The sequence below is a fragment of the Canis lupus genome, chromosome 32 (genome assembly GCF_048164855.1).
Source record: "Canis lupus baileyi chromosome 32, mCanLup2.hap1, whole genome shotgun sequence".
In the NCBI taxonomy this organism is placed as follows: Eukaryota; Metazoa; Chordata; class Mammalia; order Carnivora; family Canidae; genus Canis; species Canis lupus.
In genome coordinates, this window is record NC_132869.1 from 27,161,837 (window position 1) to 27,175,062 (window position 13,226).

At 39.8% G+C, this 13,226-nt stretch overlaps 1 protein-coding gene across 4 annotated transcripts in view; it reads left to right on the top strand.

The window, feature by feature from the left end:
* The first annotated feature begins 302 nt into the window (after positions 1–302).
* Positions 303–13,226, top strand: part of MINDY2 (MINDY lysine 48 deubiquitinase 2) — a 73,971-nt gene continuing 61,047 nt past the window's right edge. For 2 of the 4 annotated variants that reach the window (XM_072808892.1, XM_072808894.1), the window contains exon 1: positions 307–1,307. In XM_072808892.1, coding sequence (XP_072664993.1) covers positions 426–1,307 — 882 coding nt within the window. In that variant the 5' untranslated portion in view covers positions 307–425. Of the gene's footprint in view, positions 1,308–13,226 lie in introns of all 4 variants that reach the window. The other 2 variants (XM_072808896.1, XM_072808893.1) reach the window with 2 other exon arrangements.

Genomic DNA, 13,226 nt, shown 5'->3' on the forward strand with positions numbered 1-13,226 from the left:
GCCCTTGACCCGGCCACACGCAACCCAGGTCGCGAGGGTCACGACCCAACTAGACGCCGCCCGCGCCCGCCCGGCCTTTAAAGAAGCCGCGTGCGGTCGCGCTGCCCGGGAGTTCAACTTCCGGCCACAAAGCGAGAGGCTGTTTAGCCTCTGGCCACGCCCCCCGGGCCCCGCCCCGCCCCCCGCCCCCCGCCCCCCACCCCGGCTCGCGGGTGCGCAGGAGGGGCGGGGCCGCGGCGCGCAGGCACGCCCCGAGCCGCGGCGGCGCGCACGCGCGCTCCCGCTGCCCCCCGCCCCCCCGTGACGTGCCTGGCCGAGGCCGCGCAAGGGCGCTGTTGCTGCCAGTGCCGCTGTCATGGCGTCCGAGGCGCTGGCTGAGGAGAACCCGCCGCGGTCTCTTTAGAGCGAGGGGCTGGCGGCTGGGTATGGAGAGCGGCCCCGGGAGCCTGCAGCCGCTAGAACACGGGGTGGCCGCCGCGCCAGCGCCAGGGACAGGTTCTCCGCAGGAAGGGCGTCCGGAGACCAGGCTCGCCGCCGGGGATGGTCCTGGAGTATGGGCGGCGGAGAGCAGCGGCGGGAATGGGCAGGGGGCGGCGGCCGCCGGGAGGAGCCTCCTGGACTCGGTTTCTCCCGCCGGCTCTCCTCGGGTCCCCGGACCCTGCAGCTCCTGCCCGGGCTTGGACTTAAAGGAGGGCGATCCGGAGAGTCCCGCTGCCCAGACGACGCCTCCGAGAGGGCAGCACAAGGTGACCGCCTCGGAGACAGCCGAGGCCGGAGCGGACCAGGGATCCGGTCCTGCCGGGGACGCCGGCCCCAGCCCCGGGCCCGCCGGCACCTGCCGGGCGGAGTTGGCGGCCGCCGGGGCCGAGGAGCCCAGCGGCGCGGGCGGCCTCAGCAGCAGCTGCAGCGACCCGAGCCCTCCCGGGGAATCGCCGAGCCTGGACTCCCTGGAGTCGTTCTCTAACCTGCATTCTTTCCCCAGTAGCTCTGAGTTTAACAGCGAGGAGGGAGCTGAGAACAGGGTCCCCGGGGAGGAGGAGGAGGGGGAGGGGGAGGGGGAGGAGGGGGGCGCGGGCGCGGGCGCGGCGGTGTTGCCCGGGGCTGTGCCTCTGTGCCGCGAAGAGGAGGAGGAGGAGGGGGAGGAAGCGCAGGTACTGGCGGCCTCCAAGGAGCGCTTCCCGGGACAGTCTGTCTATCACATCAAGTGGATCCAGTGGAAGGAAGAGAACACACCCATCATCACTCAGAATGAGAATGGACCCTGCCCTTTGCTGGCCATCCTCAATGTTTTGCTTCTGGCCTGGAAGGTACATTCTGCGGCTTTCTATTTCCTACAGCTTTTTGGGAGGGGAGGGGAGGGGAGGGGGGGGAAACGGGGTGAAGTCGCTGCAGCCTGTCAGCTGACAGCTTCCTCTTTTCTTGCCTCTTTCATCAGTCCTCTTCTCACACGAAATTCATGATGGGACTCCTTTGTCCAAAGAATATTCTTGTATTTGGTAAAGAATTGCCACCAACCCCAGGTCTCTCTAGTGTGTAAATAAGAGTTCAGGCTGATGTACTTAAAAGCAACTAGGACTCCGAGCATCCTAGACCCTAGGATTTTTTTTTTTTTTTTTACTATATTTTTCTATGATTCCTTCTTACCGACCTTGTCACATACACAAAAAGAGTGAAGAATCGGGGGAAATGATCTTCAGAAATTACCATCAATCTGTGATATTGGGGAGCAAGTTCTGATGGTTACGTTTGGTCCATTTTCCAAGAATACTTGCACCATTTGAGTGTAGATACTTAAGGAAATGGTGATAGGGAAGATGTGGCCCCTTTGACAAATTCCATTTAAGGGAAAGCATTGGTCTGAGCCCAATTACCATAACTCCTTGGTTTTCAATACTACGTTTTCATTTTATGCTTGATTTTTGCTTGCCTTGTTTTTCGGCTCTGCTGAAATAGTTTGGCATTATTACTAGTAACTTCACTTCAGAATACATTAAGGGAACTAAAACTGTAATGACTAAAATAAAAGATTCAAGGTAAAGGAACAAAAAAGGAAGGGCTCCTCAAAACGTAAGTGTATCGAGGACCCAGTGAGTTCTGTATGATTGAAGTGTTTTAAGCTTGCAGTTTTAGGGTGCTGGGAAGCATTTTATAGCACACTTTTTATTTTCAAATTGATAACTGTATCTATTGATAAAGTATTTCCTAGAAAAAAAATAACCTGCATTATTCTGACCAGTTAGGAAGAAAATCAAGTAAAGGGAATAGTACTTATTACGTGCCTTCATTTTCCCGTTACTAGCTAGCAAGGGCTGATGCCAAAAAAAAAAAAAAAAAAGAGAGAGAGAGAGAGAGATTAGAAACTGTAGCAGTATCTGGTATATAAAGGCACTCAAGTGTTTAATGAAGACTGTGCCTGCTTTTGAAGAGCTGTTGAGCTATTTGGGATTGCATCATTGACTTATTTGAAATTATTAAAGGAGAATGCAAGACAAAACATTATAAATACATATAAATATGAAATTTTAGGTTATAGAAAACAGATGGAAATGTATTAGATATTCCAAAAGGGGAAGTTTTTCTTTGTTTTTGGCATAGTCCCAGAGAGCTTCACGGAATTTGTGGTCTTAAACCAAGCTTTTAAGGAAAAATAGAATTTAAAATAAGAGGGAAATGGAATTCTGGGAGAGGGAAGGATATAAACAAAAGCGATGAAAGTAGAATGGATAGTGTGTGTGTTTATTGGAATAATAAAAAATAAGATTGAAAAGCTGAAGAACCACTTGATGGAGGCTCTTTAGTGTCAGAGTCGGGAGTTAGACTTGATATATGGGCCAAAATCCCCAGTTTTTTTGTAGGAAGGAATAACAGTTTCCTTTAGGCTTTTCTCTTCTCTTAGTTTCCATACAGTACTGCAGAAGTTCAGAGGAGCTCCTTCCTCTGGTCTGGAATTTTAGGATAGACGATCCTTGAATTGTCTCTTTCAAAGACATGGCTTTGATGGAACGATCAAACGTTTGAGTTCCCACTATGGGTGAGGTACTAGAAATACAAAAACAAGAGGCAAGTCTGCTTTCATGTAACTCACTATTAGTGGGGAGACAGACATATAAATAATTACAATGCAATGTGATAAGTTTTAAATGTGCTTTGGAATTATAGAGAAAAAGGTAACTAGGGATGGGATGTGTCGAGGGAAAGCTTTATAGAAGAAGTAACCTATGAACTGGGTCTGAAGGATGAGTGAGAGAAGGCCTTCCAGGCAGAGGGAATAGTCTTCAAATATGGTGAAGCAGAAAAAGATGGGTTCTTTTTCCTGATTCTAACCTTGGTCAGGAGTGCAGAGGAAGAGAGGAAGGAAATGGCAATAGCAGAACATAAAATTGATAGGTTGAGTTAGACTGTTAAAGAGCAGGCGGGCTAATTAATTTGGAGGATATTTTATAAATCTGTGGCTTTTGGCCTTCTTTCTGCCTCCGCTATGGCTACACACAAACGTTACTCATCAGTTATCATCAATAGGGAGGCAGATAAAGTGATGCAAGATCTGATAAACTGGTGTTCTCTAAATGAGCTAGGGATGCTACAGGTCAGACTATTTTCATAATAATACTAACATGTTCTTTGTCTTTTCATTCTCATTCTCTCACAAGTGTCAGTGGGGTTTTCCAGGCTAGGTGATGTGTGATGACATCATTGCTCTGACAGTTAATGGAATGTGTGCTCATGTATTCTTGTGCTTAAAATTTTTCTCAATTTTCATTTCTAGTATGGTAAATATGGGTGGACATGACGTAGGTAGACAAAAGCTCTTTAGAGGACTGTAATTTTTAGGACTGTAAAAAGTCCTGACACTAAAAGATTTGAGAAATGCTACGGTAAAGAAAAATAGTAAATACAGTAAAGAAAAATAGTGAATAGTAAACAGTAAGTAGCTGTTAGATTTCAGAAGATCCATCACTAGTGTATTTATACTTTATATTTAGCTGATAATAGGGAACTATTATAAATAAATTACTGGACAGAAGAAATAACATGATGAAAGTGGTCTTGTTTGAGATTAGACTAAGGTAGGATTGTAGTGAGTGTAGCAGGAAGAATCAATGAGGATAGCCCTTTTGATTGGGGAATTTTCTTCCCTTTCTCTTTGATGAAGATAACGTTGCAGCCTAAATGATGAACTGATTACTAACTGGACATAGGTAATGAAGAAGACAACCCCACCTTTTCTAATCTGGGTAATAGAGATTGATTGGGTCATTCAAAAGCTAGAGAAAATGTTTTAGGTGGGAGATGTCAAAGTTTGGTTGTGTCAGATTAGAAATGTCTGATAAGTGGACATGATTATGTAAATATTCATCATGTCACTAGAAGCATGGAGTGGGTCTCAGGAAAGAAGAGGTCAAAGTATAGAGAAAAACTGAATAGAGGAGTTATTGCATAGATATAAGTATGGTAGGTTACTTGCCGTTAAGTATGAGAATGAATGAAGATTCCATAGGGAGTGGTGAATAATAGTTCTCAACTTTTTTCCATCCCAAATATATGTGTGGAACTACAAATCACTGGCTTAATTCCTCCCTGTAATTCCACATTCCTTGTAATTCCCCATGCCCTCTTCCACTCCATTCTCCAGAGACAGAGAAAACAGGAACAAAGATTAAACTTGGTGGGGAAAAGGGCATGCTAAGCATTAAGGATGAGAGAGTGTAAAAGAGACTACTATAGGTATAATTTGAGATTTGATTGAGAACTGGAAATAGGACAATGTCATGATCATAGTCTTGGAGAGAGAGACTATAATAGAGCGGTCAGTTATCATTGTTAAATTCAATAGCATCAAGGAGGTATTGGAGTAGGAAAGATTTTGCCCGAAAGTGGCAGGTATGAGGGCAAGGTTGCTGAAAAATCAGGACAATATATGACTCCTCAGAATAAGTGGTAAAGTTCTCTTCAGAGGAAAGGAACAACAATCTCATTTTCTGAAATAATGGGATGGGACAAGGAAGATACAGAGACAGAGTCCTGTTAAGATAGAGAGGCAGGGGGCACTTGGGTAGCTCAGTCATTTGAGCAGCTGATTCTTGGTTTTGGCTCAGGTCATGATCTCAGGGTACTGGGATCCAGGACCTGTGGCCAAGCTCAGCAGGGAGTCTGCTTATGGATTCTCTCTCCCTCTCCCTTTGCCTCTTGCCCAGCTTGCACGGTGCTCTCTCTCTCTCTCTCTCTCTCTCTCTCAAATCTGAAAAGAGAGAGGCGGATGGAAATTGAGGCCTCATTCTCCCATTTTGGCAGAATAACAATTGACCTCGTCAGGAATTACCATGGAACTTGTCAGTAATTAGCAAGGAGAAGTTATAAAGTATGGAGGGGAGGATTTTGTGAGAAAGATACATTATATTTTAAAGAAATTCTAATCTTACAGAGGTTATATCTAGGAATTTGAGGCATAAATGGAAAGTAGGAAGTAGCAATGGCTATGTTGGGGGTACTCTTTAAAAACTTTTAGTATATCAGTTTTGCTTTGCTTTTGTTTTTTCTCCCAGTACTTCTCTAAAACCTAGAAATAGGAGCAGGAAGAATGGCTAATTAGAGTTGTATTAAGGGTTGGGCTTTTCAAGAGCTTATTTGTGGAGAGTCAATGGAATTAGAATTGAAAATTAAAGTTGATTATTTTTTTTGCGGGAGGTGAAATAATGAGAAAAATCAATAAACTAAACATGTTGGGAAGATTTGAGTGATTCAAAGAAAGTAAGTGCTGTGGTTCTGGATGAGAGATGACAGTTAAAATTACCAAACAGAGTGAGTACTGTGCTGGGAATATTGGAGTTTTAATTACAAGTGTTGCTTTAGGACTGATGAAGAGTAGATGATCATTCATAATCTCTGAAATAATTGAGCTGTGATAATCCAACAAATCAAGGAAGAAGGAAATTATACATTAAATTTAATTCAAGTTCAAATTTCTAATTCTGTTTAACTGACACCAGGTAAATTCGCCTACATTTATGCTTTGGAATACATTTTCACTTTGCTTCTTGACTTTAAACTACACATGTAGTTTTTTTGTATAGTTTTTCTTTAATCTTTTATTTTATCTATCAAAAACAATGCCATTTATAAGTATATTTGAAGGCTGTGACCCATTTATTTAGATATGTTTAGGGGTGCCTGGTTGGCTCAGTCGGTAGGTAATATGACTCTTCACCTTGGGTTGTGAGTTCAAGCCCCCCATACGATATAGAGATTACTTAAAAATAAAGTCTTAAAAAAGATGTGTTTGGGTGTGCCTGGGTGGCTTAGTCATTTAGGCATCTGACTCTTGATTTCTTTTGGGTCATGATCTTGAAGTTGTGGGATCAAGCCCCATGTCAGGCTCTGTGCTGGTTGAGGGGTCTGCTTGTTCCTTTCCTTCTGCTTATGCTCTCTGTCTCTAAGATGAATATATAAAATCTTAAAAAAAAATGTGTTTGTGAAAATCAACAAGTCAAAAGATATATAAAATATAAAATTTGGTTTCTGATGATACTGACTTTATGTTACAAATGTTGAAGCTGAGTGATGGGTACTTGGAAATTCATTATACTATTATTTTTCTACTTTGTATAACTTAAATATTGCATTATGTAATATTCTAAAAAGTTTCTGCCTTAATATCTTTATGTTTATGAAAGTATTATTTTGGGGTGCCCGGGTGGCTTGGTTGGTTAAGCATCTGCCTTCAACTCAGGTCATAGTCCCTGGGTCCTGGGATTGAGCCTCCCATGAGGCTCCCTGCTCAGCAGAGAGTCTGCTTCTTTCTCCCTCTGACCCTCCCCTCTCCCCCTGCTCATGCTCTAGCTCACGTGCTCTCTCAAAATAAAATACTTTTTAAAAATGATTTTTTATTTATTTTGAGAGAGAGCATGCATGTGTTAGGAAGTGTGTGCAAGCCGAGGGAGAGGCAAAGGCAGAAGGAGAGAGAATCCCAAGCAGACTCTGCTGAACAGGGAGCCCTGCAGAGGGCTCAATACTAGGACTCTGGGATTATCACTTGAGCCAAAACCAAGAGTCAGATAGTCAACAGACTAAGCTACCCAGTACCCCATATTACTTTAATAATAGAAGGAATCCCTGCTTTGTCATACTTTCGTTTTCTTACAGAAAGACTGTTATAGGTTGTGAGGCTCAAATGCTGAAAAAAGTACATAAACTTATTCTGTACATTATGACAGAAGACACATAAGTTTTGTAATAACCAATGATAATGTTTCTAATCATGTAGCATTTTGGTAAAAGAATGAATGCACTGTTCTCAATTAAGATGTTGGAAGCAGGGAACCCTGGGTGGCGCAGCGGTTTAGCGCCTGCCTTTGGCCCAGGGCACGATCCTGGAGACCCGGGATCGAATCCCACGTCGGGCTCCCAGTGCATGGAGCTTGCTTCTCCCTCTGCCTGTGTCTCTGCCTCTCTCTCTCTCTCTCTGTGTGTGACTATCATAAATAAATTAAAAAAAAAAAATAAGATGTTGGAAGCACATCTCTTTTCCTCCATAGCCCTTTTGGGTAGGAAATTCTTTTCTCTTCTTTCTTTGCTTAGACCATCTACTACTCCAAGTCAACAGAGGAATGCCAGGATTCTGAAGCAAGATTTTCTTTTTATATTAACCTGATTTCTCCAGACATTCTAAACCTAGAAACTAGAAAGTAAGGATTGACATATTTGATTCTATAAAAAATGATGAAAAAGCCGAAGGGCACCTGGGTGGCTCAGTTGGTTGAGTGTCCAACTCTTGACTTCAGCTGAGGTCATGATCTTGGAGTCATGAGATTGACCCTGGAGTTGGGCTCCATGCTGAGTACAGAGTCTGCTTAAAATTCTCTGTCTCTCCTTTTCTCTGCATCACAACCCCTACTAAGCAAAGAAAGAAGAGAAAAGAATTTCCTACCCAAAAGGGCTATGGAGGAAAAGAGATTGCACCACAACCCCTCACCCCACATGTGTATTCTCTTTAAAAAATAAAAATTAAAAGAAAATGAAAAGGCTGAAGGTTAAAAAGGACAAAAATACTCCTTTTTTCACCCAAAAAAATCTCCACCGGAAACTAAACCAAAGCACACTATAGACTGAGGGAATTCTTTACCAGATTATGTGCCTATTGGTTAATTTCTTCATTTACAAAGAGCCCTTACAGATTAGAAAGAAGAGATAAGCAATCCACTAGCAAAATGAGCAAAGGCCATTTCCAGAAAATTCAAAGAAGTTCAAATGGACATCCTTTCTCTCATTATCACTTATAGAATAAGGCACCATGAAGATGAGCCTCTTGCCAACAATGAGCTTTTGCTCTAGTTCTCCGTCCCTTCTTGACAACTTTTCTCATACCCTTTTCAGACACCTCTCCTTGCTTCTTACTTTCTTTTCTTTTTTAAGATTTTATTTGTTTATTTGACAGAGAGAGAGCAAGCACAAGCAGGGGAAGCGGCAGAGAGAGAGAGGGAGAAGCAGGCTCCCCACCAAGTAGGGAGTCCAACGTGGGGCTCGATCCCAGGATCCTGGGATCATGACCTGAGCTGAAGGCAGACACTTAACCAACTGAGCCACCCAGGTGCCCCAACTTTCTTTTTCTTTAAACTTCCTCACTTGTAAGAACATTGCAATCACATAAATTTTCTCATATTTCCCTTTTTTTAAACTAGGCACTTTTGAGGATTTCCAAGTGTGTTTATTCCTTGTAAAAGTGGAAAAAGAGATGGTGAGCCAAAGATTCCATTTTAGCATCTCCTCGGTCCCCTCCCTCTTTTAATATAGATCTTATAAGAAGAGAATAATAACTTTACACATTGGTGTTTTGTGTACGTGATAGATGCAAATAACATTTAGAAGTCTTTCATTTTCAATCTCTCTTAAGAATTAGGATTGGTGAGGTAAAATGGATGCAGGCTGATGACGGTATGAATACTGCTGGTGGCTGTAATAGGTTTGTTCTATCTGTAATAGGTTGTAATAATGGGTTAATTTTCTCCTTTCCCTTTGCTTTAAGTAGTCCTTCAGTGGATAACTTTCCTATTTCCCATCCAGCCTAGTCTATGTTGAGTCCCAGGTGAAGAACATTTGAACATAGATCATACCAGTAATCAGAGAGCTTTGAAAAATAATAGTATTCAGTTATTTTTATGTCCAGATACGATGCTAAGTATTTTATATGCATTATATGCATTTCTCCTAAATTTTCTCAATCACATCATTAAATCTTTATGCAAATATTGCTCCTATTTTACATATATATAAAACTGAGGTGCATTGCATAAAGTTTATTTATTTATTTATTTATTTATTTTTGCATAAAGTTTAAATAACTTGCCCAACCTAAGATTAATACCCACTCCAGAACTTGGGCTGTTACTTGGGGTATGTGGTTTTGAAGTTAAAATTCAAGATGCCAGCAAGCCTGATGGACACTAGATCTGGGGCTAAGCAGGTTGAACGAACCGGTGATAAAGTCAGAGAAGCAGAAATAGCCTTCGTGACTCTTTAGAACAAATCCTTGGGATCTGGTACCAGTTGCTCTTTATTCAGACTCCTTCCATTTTTAGCCCCCTCTACTTTATCCTATGTCCTCTGAATTATCTGACATTTCCAGTGTCAGAGACTTTCTTAGCTTTTGGGGTGAATGAGTGTGCCATTCCCTTCATAGTTTATTAAATACCTTCTTTGATATTTTCATTAATTAGTAAATTCTATCTTTACTACCACTACTACTATCTTTACTACCACAACCACTACCTGAAGGAGGTTCAGGCCACCTTCATCTCATCTGGATGACTTCAATAGCCTTCAAGTTGGTCCCTTGTCATACCCTATTCACATTTAATTCTCAAGCAACAGTGCAAAAATTTCATTGTCAGTTATACTTGGGTTTTTCAGCAGCTAGGCTTTCTGAGCTTAAATATAAGTCCATTGTAACGTTCTTCATTGCTCTGAAACTCTTTGCATTGCATATAAAATAGGACTTTTTTTTAAAAAAAGATTTTATTTATTTATTCATGAGACACACACACACACACACACACAGAGGCATAGACACAGGCAGAGGGAGAAGCAGGTTCCGTGCAGGGAGCCTGACAGGAGACTCCATCCTGGGTCTCGGATCAGGCCTTGGGCTGAAGGGGGCGCTAAACCACTGAGCCACTCGGGCTGCCCTAAAATAGGACATTCTTGAAAATCTAATATGTATGACTATATCTGCAGTTTCTGATGGTTTTAAATAGTTTTAGATAGGCCTTAGTATTACTCTGAGGTTATGGTCTAAATTATGATAAAAATTGATGTGAATGTGTTTCAAATTGGCTTTTCTAAGTTGAAGATTGTGTCTTAAAATTTTTTGTGACTTGATATATTGATGAGATGCAGAAGGATTTACTAAACAATCTGAATTTTGGTATTTTTAAGTATAGTAATTATTATTAATAAATGAATTATTCTTAATAATAAATGATAAATAATAAACGAATGTTACATATAATAAATTAGAATATGAAGATGATGTGTAATAGTTTATAATAAGGCATGTTGAAAGGATCCTTTTTTAAAGGATAAAAGTCTTTTATTTTATTTATTTATTTTTTAAATATTTTATTTATTTATTCATGAGAAACCCAAAGAGAGAGAGGCAGAGACATAAGCAGAATTGAAGCAGACTCCCTGCAGGGAGCCCCATGTGGGACTTGATCCCAGGATTCCGGAATCACACCCTGATCGGAAGGCAGGGTGCTCAACCACTGAGTGACTCAGGTGCCCCTTTAGTCTTTGTTTTGAAAGAGCTATATTTCTTCCCTTTGATTCCCATTAATACTTCTAATATTTAAAAAAAATTATTTATAATTTCAACTAAAAAATCATGAATGCTGTATGATTTACTGTATATTCAAAATTAGAAGGGTACCACACCTGGCTGGCTCAGTCCATAGAGCATGTAACTCAATCTTGGAGTCAAGAGTTTGAACCCCATATTGGGTGTAGAAATTACTTAAAAAATTTTTTTAATTAGTGAAATTTGAACTAAGAAGGAATTTTATCATGTATTTGGGCCATTTTACCTTAAGTAATGCAAAAATAGACTGCAACACAAGAATTAAATAATTCATGTACAAATTAAAAATGGTTGTCTCCTGAGTTCCAGCAACTTTGTTGGAATATCAAACTAAACCTTACAGTTCTGAAGCAGACATCATTTTCTTCTACAAACTTGTCTTCCCTTATCAAATTTCTCATTTATATTGATTCTATAGATCTTAATTTTTAGAGTCTCCTAACTAAGTCTTAGAGTCAACTTTATTTATTCTTTGCCTATCATTATCTCCTTTTCTTTCTTTCTTTCTCTCTCTTCTCTAAAGATTTATTTGAGAAAGGGGGAGGAAGAGAGAGAATCTTCCAGCAGGTTCCTTACTCTGCAAGGATCCTGTCATACTCTATCTCTTGATCCATGCATAACATCATGACCTGAGACGAAATCAAGAGTTGGACACTTAACGTGCTGAGCCACCCGGGCTTATCCTCCACTTTTCATTTGTCACAAAGTTCTGTCAAATCTTTATTTAAAATATATTTCAGATGATGTTTTACATAAGATTTGTGTTGAAAAAAGTATTTTGCTGTAAGAATATGTAAATACTGGTATAATGGAGAAGGTAATTGGCTTTGGAGTCAGATCTCAGTTCACATCACAGCTTTGCTACTTTGGACAAATTAACTTCTCAGTGCATTAGTTAATTCTTTGAATGAAGGTAGTAAAATCAGCTTCATAGGATTGTGGATTATGCTAATTGTCATAGCAAACTGAATGACAGTTCAATATATTAAAATTTTTTTTCTACTTTTCCTAAAGAGCAGAGATTGGCAAATACTCAATTTTTATCTTTTCAACTCCCCAACTTACAGAGGTGTTATAATTCAAAATGTGAATCTCTGACTTTTTATTGGTATTCCAGTTAAACATTTAATAATATTCTTTGGTCATTTTTGTACTTACCATCACCTATATAAACTGCTTATTTTTTAGTTTTACTGGTCCCCTGCATTTTTCTATCCCCTTCAGAATGTCATCATAGGTATCAAAATCTTGGCATATCACTTTTGGGATATTTTACATTTTTGTTTAAGGTTTTATTAATACTTTACATGGAAGATTTGATTAATTTATTTTTATTTATTTTTAATTTTATAAAATTTTTAAAAATTTTGATCTTGCTTGGGTCTATTTTCAAATACACTTCACTCTTCAAATGACTAAGAATTACAGAATAATTTGGCTGAATTAATGGGTTTTTACCCTATAGTTGAATAGTTGGAGTTGGAGTAGCTATTTCTGTTTGTTAATTTGATTATTCTTGCTGTGCTTAAGTTATTAATTTGCTCAGGAAATCCAGTTAAGTCAGTAAAATCTTATGTCTCAGAGAGGACGTAATTTATTTTCTTAGAGTCTATTTGAACTCTTAATTTGGAGCTTTGTGTTAGTATATACTGAAAGGTTTTGCTCATATTTTAGGAAGAATATTTAAACTACTTTAAAAGAGTACCTTCCAATTACTTTTATATACATTATTCATGTACTTAAGAACAGTATGTTTTAGATTATTACTAAAAGGCCACCTGAGAAATTAGGTCATTCTTTGAGTTTTTTTCATTGTAAAATTTAAAATTTAGAGATTCAGACAAAATACCACACTTGTTTATTCTATATTCTTAGCTAGCTATTCCCTAACTTGTTTTTTTCTTTTATAAAACCTAAAGAGACAGAGGAATGAAAGTCAGAATCATTAACAAAACCTTTGGTACTTGTTTTTGAAGTGATAGTGGTAAAAGAATGGAAAAAGATAAGCTTTCAGGAAGATAATTTTGTGGTTTAAAAAAAAAAAGATCTGTTGACAGCTTCACGGTATTAGTGAGAAGCAGGCGTTCCTTCTCAATTGTTTATTTGTCCTTAATTTTAATGACTATCCGGAATATGTTATTGGCTAGGATTCAGGAAATGAATATTTCACTGAGTATGCTTGTGAATAAGTGAGTTAAAATATTTGCATATTTGTTGCCCACTTCTTAATCAGTATAGAGGTTTCATTTTCTTTTTCAAATGTTTGAAGCAATACATGTAGGCAATTGTTATTATTTGAACATTTCTAGGCTAAACCCTGAAATCATGTTTGTAGAAATCTAGGATTATAGTATGTATTTCCCAAGTACATATAGTT